The 6646-nt window shown below is 22.5% G+C and overlaps 1 protein-coding gene across 2 annotated transcripts; it reads left to right on the top strand.

The window, feature by feature from the left end:
- Positions 1-3631: 3631 nt before the first annotated feature.
- On the top strand, positions 3632-6251 carry LOC107496553 (NEP1-interacting protein 2). 2 transcript variants are annotated; one of them, XM_016117841.3, is made up of 5 exons: positions 3632-3949; positions 4033-4184; positions 4892-4972; positions 5285-5449; positions 5994-6251. In XM_016117841.3, the coding sequence occupies exons 1-5, from the start codon at positions 3853-3855 to the stop codon at positions 6138-6140; spliced, it is 642 nt and encodes a 213-aa protein (XP_015973327.1). In that variant the 5' UTR covers positions 3632-3852; the 3' UTR covers positions 6141-6251. The 2 variants fall into 2 exon arrangements, with proteins under 2 accessions (XP_015973327.1, XP_015973328.1); XM_016117842.3 differs by lacking the exon at positions 4892-4972 and having other exon boundaries at positions 3782-3949.
- Positions 6252-6646: the final 395 nt, after the last annotated feature.

Below are 6646 nucleotides of genomic sequence, written 5' to 3' on the forward strand. Positions count from 1 at the left end.
TATAAATAAATTTAATTAGAATAAATAAGAATTTATTTATTTTATTTTAGACTTTATAAATGAAAAGACTAATTCACTAATATAACGAATTATAATTAATGTAGTATAATTAATTAAGTAATATAAATTATAACAAATTATATTTAGAAAAGAAATATTTAAATATTTAATCAAATTAATTAGTTGATATAATTAATTCAGTGCAATAAATTGTATTAAATAAGTTAAAACAATTAAATCGGGTAATATTTTCCGAAGCATGCAACGTCAGTTTCATCATTAAGTGTAGACATCCGATTTTTATATAATAGAATAGATAGATGTAGAGTTGTACATGAGAGAGAGAGTTAGAAAATAATGTTGAAATCAGTTAGAAAGTTACACCAACTAACAAAACCAGAATTTTTTCTAACTAACTCCTAATATAGTTTTTCATTTTAATGAATACAATAGTCCTTCAATCTCAACTAACTAGTTAATGATAATAGTTGTGATTCACACTTCACATAGTCAAATAAAAAAACTGAGGAAGACTAAAGTGAAAAATTATTAACTATTTATTAGGAAAATTGAGTGTTATATATGAGTTATGCAAAATTAACTACTAAAGTCAGCCATCAGTATATATTATATACTAAAATATAAATACACATTGAAAATAAATTAAATCACACATGTATTTATACTTTTATATATAAATATATGAATAGCTGATTTTAGTAGCTAATTTTGGTATATAAATAGCATTTTTGGTTTTATATATATAGCATAAGTTAAGTCTTGATAGAATCAGACTTCATAATTTATCGATAGAAATGTTAGAGGATGCTAGAATTTATTATTTTTAGTTATTAATTAATTAGTTATTAATATTTAAAAATATAAAATAAAATATGTTATTATATAGATTACTAGATTTAAGAAATTCAATTAATGATTAAGTGATAATTAAAATCAATAAATTCTGATAATTTTTTAACATTTTTCATTTATTGGTAAAGTACAATTTATATATATAAACAAAACGTTTTTAAAAATTAGAAAAATTCTTAAATATTTTTTTATGTATATAAAAATAAGAAAGAAAAAGTATAATATAATCTGTGGTTGAAAACTTCATGAAAAATGAGATAATAATTTCTTGAAAAATTATCTATGCTAGTCTAGTTTGGCTCTACACCTATTTATAATTCAACTGCGATATTGAATAGGATTTTAATAGAGTTGATGATTGATATTAGAAGCAATAAATATGGGCTTGTGGCTGATCAAAATGTTCATTGAGATATATGTCCATAATTAAGTTGGTACACAAATTAACCTAATTAGCTTTTACTATGGATATATATATAATATTGTTTTTATTTTAACTATAGTAGCCACTAAATTAAATCTCACATTTTATCTATCAATAAAAAAAAGTTATATACATTATTGTATGTTTACAAATAATAACTTGATATTTCACACACACACACACATATATATATATATACTTCAAAGTAAAATATGATTTTCATCATTTTTTTAAATGATCATACAATTAACTCTTATAAAAAATTAATTATATATCAAGATAATCTAATGATATTTTACAAATATTACAAAGTTGGAAGTTTATACACCAAACTTTGTGTCACAATTCAGTTACTTATGTGATTTGAATAGTGAAAGAATGAAATGTCCTTTAATTTATGGTTTAACTTGTAGTATTCAAATTTTTGTCTGATCTTCCTTTCTAGTGCTAATTAACAAGCAAAGAATCTTGTTTCATTTCTTCATCATATATCTTCTTACCAAAATCTTGTTGTCTAAAATAATTAATACATATTTTACAAGACATCATATTTAAAATGAATCCATTATTATACAATAATATATACTTGTTATTGCAAAATAAATTATATGGTCAAGAGATAAAATAACAGACTTTTCTCTCCTTTTTTTAATTGATATTAAGGATAAAATTTTGTGTTAACAATTTAATATAAACATTGATTTATCAATAAGTAAAAACTAAAAAAAGCTAATGTAATAATTATATTTATAAAAAGTAAAACATTATTTTTTTTCAAAAAGTGATTTGAATATTTGTTATATATTAAAGGATAAAAAAATTTCAAATATACTAAATACACCAATATTCTAATAATTTTAACGGTTGATTTTAATTATAAAAAATCTATAATATATATTAATTAATTAAAATTAATTATTAAAATTATTAATATTTTAGATACATTTAAAAACTTTGCTAAAGGATAAAAGGAGAAGATGGCGTGCTAAATATGAAAGGCATATCTACCATGAGTTAATGCAATTAATAAGACACCATAAATAAAAAATATATTATATTTATGAACCCACTAAACCCAATAAAATCTCAGCCCACAGAAGAAAATATATAACCAGGAACCACTTTTCCAGCACCTTGTTTTAGTTAGTTTCCTGTTTCTTCTCACTTTGTGGCTGTTCAAAACTGCCTTTCATGTCACTCAAAAATTACTATCTAAATAAAAAGTTTATTTTTTCCGTTTTTGTGACCAAGAACAAGAAATATCAACTACAAAACAGTTGAATGGCCAATTCAACCACCATCACCACCATTATTACAGTTAATTTTATTTTCTTTTGGGTATTTGATCATTTTCTCAATATAAAATATGAAAATATATCGAAACAAATTTTGATAAAATTATTCTAGTTTACATATTTTTTATTTTTTTGTTTTGAGATATTTACGGATAGCTGACAAAAATAGAAGAATTCCAAAATGAATTAATTCGTTGGTTTCATTATGAGATTCCATTATTTTGACCAATGAGAACAAGATGAATCTCATACAACAATAGTGAAGCATGATCACTTGGTTTAACTTGTAGTGTAGTTTTTATCAATTAATAATTATTATGAAGTGATGTTACATTCTTTTTACAACTTTATTTTATTTTTTAATTATAATAAAGGATAATAATGTTATATCTACATTTTTAATTACCCTTCGTTTGGAAAGTTTTAAAAGTAATTTTTTTAGTTTTTAACTTACGAAAAGTAGTAGTATTAATATCTGGTATAATTTTTAAAATTAAATTGTGACTTTTTAAAAAGCTGTTTAGGAGTTTATAGAAAAATTAAAAAAATGACTTCTCTCTTAATACAATTATTTTTTACCATATTTTAAAAAAATAAATATTTTTAAAATTAAAAATCTAAATACAAAATAACTTATTTATAAGCAATTTTTAATATAATCATTTATTATTTAAACTATTTTTTTTTAAATTTAATTAAGTTGTTTATCCAAACGGTCTCTTGACCACGCTAAAATGAAAACAGTTATTTATATAACATTTTAGGTGACCGACAAAAAAAAATTGGTGGCATAATTTAACCAAACCATGTGGCTTAGCTTCTTCTGTTTTTTTTAATTATTATTATTTTAATTTTAACCATTCTAATAATTAAATAACCAATTAATTGTGAAAACCACAAAAACATTCTTCTTTATTTTAATGTATTTTATTTTGAAATAATAATTAAGTCATGTGATGTTTCAATTAATTCTATCTATCAACTTGACAAGAAGAGGCATTCACTTATTAATTAATGACCAAATTGAGCACTATATCTGACACTTCTAATTCCATTGATGTATATGAAGATATACACATTTATGATACAATCTTTTAAGATATTTATTTAATTTAATTTAATCAACATGTATTGGTTTAATTTAATTTGTTTCCTCTTGCACTATATAATTCAAAAACTGTTACTTATTAAGACTATATATTTTCTTCTCTGATCTTCTCTCAACAACACTTCTTTCTTCTTCTTCTTCTTCTCTCAATAATGGTGGCAACAAGGTGTAAGGAGGTTTTCTTTGGAATATTCATGGAAGCCATGGAAACAATTCTTTATGCTGCATTCACTGTTATTCTAGCACTAGGTATGTATAAATTACTTGCACTATTGTATAATAATAAATGGAAATATTATATATAATAATGTTTGAGATTGATTCTATTGTAGGAGGATCAATAGTAGGAACAATAGCAGGAGGAATCAAAGGGCAAACAACAGAAGCTGGTTTTCTTGATGGAGCTGGAAAAGGAGCAGTTACAGGAGCCATTGCTGCCATTGAATTGTTGAACTTTAGAGCCATTGATGACCCTTTAACCAAGGTATGTATTTACTATTAATTAGTGCTAATTAATAATAATAACAAAGCAATATCATAATGACTAGTGTGGCTAATTTTTTTGGATATAGAAAAAAATTAGGTTTAATTATTTTATTAGTTTCTATAGCTTTACGAAATTTTTAATTAGGTCTCTGTATTTTTTTTTAATTAGGTCTCTGCACTATTTTTTTTAATTAGGTCCCTTTTGATAGTAATTAACTTAATTGTATAGAGACCCAATTAAAAAAAAATAATATAAAAACTCAAATAAAAAAATGTAGAAACTCAATTAAAAAAAAATTAGTACAATAACTTAATTAAAAAAAATATATAAAGACTTAATTAAAAATTTTATAAAATTATAAGAACCAACCAAATAATTAAACCCAAATTTTATTTGGCATAACATTCCGTTATTAGATTTTATGGTGTATTTTAATAATTCTGCGCACAGAATTTTAAAAAATACGGTAAAATTCAATAATTGGATGATGCACCAAAATTTTACTAATATTTAAAAGAAATAAACGGTATAATGTTTCCATTTCTTTCTAAGTTTAAAACAGTTATAGAATTTAATTTTTAAAAGATTTTTAGCTAGATAATTAATCAGATATTGTCACATGAGTAAAAATAAATAATTTTTAAATGTACTATTTAAATATTTGATTTGAATTGTATAACCCTATAATTGTGGTGTGATTGTAGGCACTGATGAGCAGTTTATTAAATGGGAAAATCTTTATGGAATGGATATGTCCAGCTGTTGCTCAAGCCTATCACTTGCATGTAAGCATTAATATTTATACGGAAATGCTAAAAAAATTTAAAAAAATTTCAAAATTTATTTTATTTAATATTAAATAATATAATTTTTAATTGTTTTTAGTTAATTATTTTTTATTATTAAATATTTTTATATTTATATATTTACTATTTTCAAAATATCTGTCATTTTAAAATTTTGTCTTATTTAATATTTATTAATTATTATTAAAATTAATAAATTTTAAATAAGATATATTTTTTTATTTCTCTAATATTACCGGACATTAATATTGTAAAATATCAAATAAAATTTTGGTCATGAATTTGTTTCAGATGAACACAGCAGAAACAAGTTCACAGAGAGAAGTATCATCAAATATTTATGAAAACAAAGGGGTTACAGGGATGGCACAGAGTGTAATTCTGAAGCTTCCATTTCAGAAATTTAAATCCAATAAGAAACTAATGTACATGTCAAGCTGCTCAATTTGCTTCCAGGTGAGAGAAAATCTCTTTCAACAATTAATGCACTTGTTTCCCAAAATAGAATAGGACAACAAAAGTAGAGAAATTTTTTGCATATCACAAATAAGAACTCAAAATTTCTATAACTAAAAATTATTCATTTATTTTTCTTGTTACTACACTTTGCACTTTAATGTGGAGCTTTGATTACCATACCAAAACTTATACAATAGGTTCATGAATGAGACATAAAAAATAAAGTTTTATTTTAATACAGTACGTAAAAAATTTTACATAATCATTCAATCAAATTTATATAATTAAATATATTTTTTAATCAAATTTATACATTTAGATTTTTTTAAGCAATAAATTTAAAATTTAATTACTTTATGTATATCTCGTTGTATACGAGGAGAATATAATGAACAAATGATTATAATATTTTAGAATTAAATTTCATTGTTGGATGATGATGAAACTTATGCATCATACATTCCATTATATATTTAATAATAATTATTAATTAATAAATATATATGATCACCAAACTAAATATATATTGTTGAATTTGCAGGATTTTGAGGATGAAGAATTGATTAGGATACTTCCAAAATGTGGCCACATTTTTCATTTACAATGTATAGACAAATGGTTAATCCAACAAGGATCATGCCCTATGTGTAGAACTCATGTTTCTTCTTATCACATTCATGACTTGTAGTGGCTCATCCATTTTTCATACTCAAAAAGTTCGTAAATAATTTATTAATTACTACTTAATTAGTAGTGATGACAAATTAGTGCTTCTTCTTGACTTTACTCAAATTTTATCTCCTATACAAATTTTAACATTAATTTTCAAAATTGAGAGACTGAATGTTGAATTATTTATTTTTATTTATTTTAAATAATTAAGAAGTTGTATCTAGTTTATCTTTCTAATAAATCTTGAAGGCTTAAGATTTAGGTTATTCCAACTAACATTTTTAATTTTGTTTCATCCATAATTTTTTTTTAGGTAAGTAATAATGATATATCAACAACCTCAATTAACAGCTAATGAAAAAGAAAAGAGCAATATAGAGCAAATTATATGTAAACAGATTGAGATGCATCAATCTCTTTTTTCCTTAGTTGTCAAATTATAGTTATTGATATATATATAGTATTGTTAAGTGAATGGTCCAAAGTTATTATTATATGAAGATTATTGAAAAGTACAACCAA

Source organism: Arachis duranensis, chromosome 7 (genome assembly GCF_000817695.3).
Source record: "Arachis duranensis cultivar V14167 chromosome 7, aradu.V14167.gnm2.J7QH, whole genome shotgun sequence".
Classification (NCBI taxonomy): Eukaryota; Viridiplantae; Streptophyta; class Magnoliopsida; order Fabales; family Fabaceae; genus Arachis; species Arachis duranensis.

Coding starts and splice junctions, on each gene's coding strand:
- LOC107496553 (XM_016117841.3), top strand. CDS start 3,853: ATGGTGGCAACAAGGTGTAAGGAGGTTTTCTTTGGAATATTCATGGAA. Junction 3,950..4,032: donor CACTGTTATTCTAGCACTAG/GTATGTATAAAT, acceptor ATTCTATTGTAG/GAGGATCAATAGTAGGAACA. Junction 4,973..5,284: donor CTCAAGCCTATCACTTGCAT/GTAAGCATTAAT, acceptor AATTTGTTTCAG/ATGAACACAGCAGAAACAAG.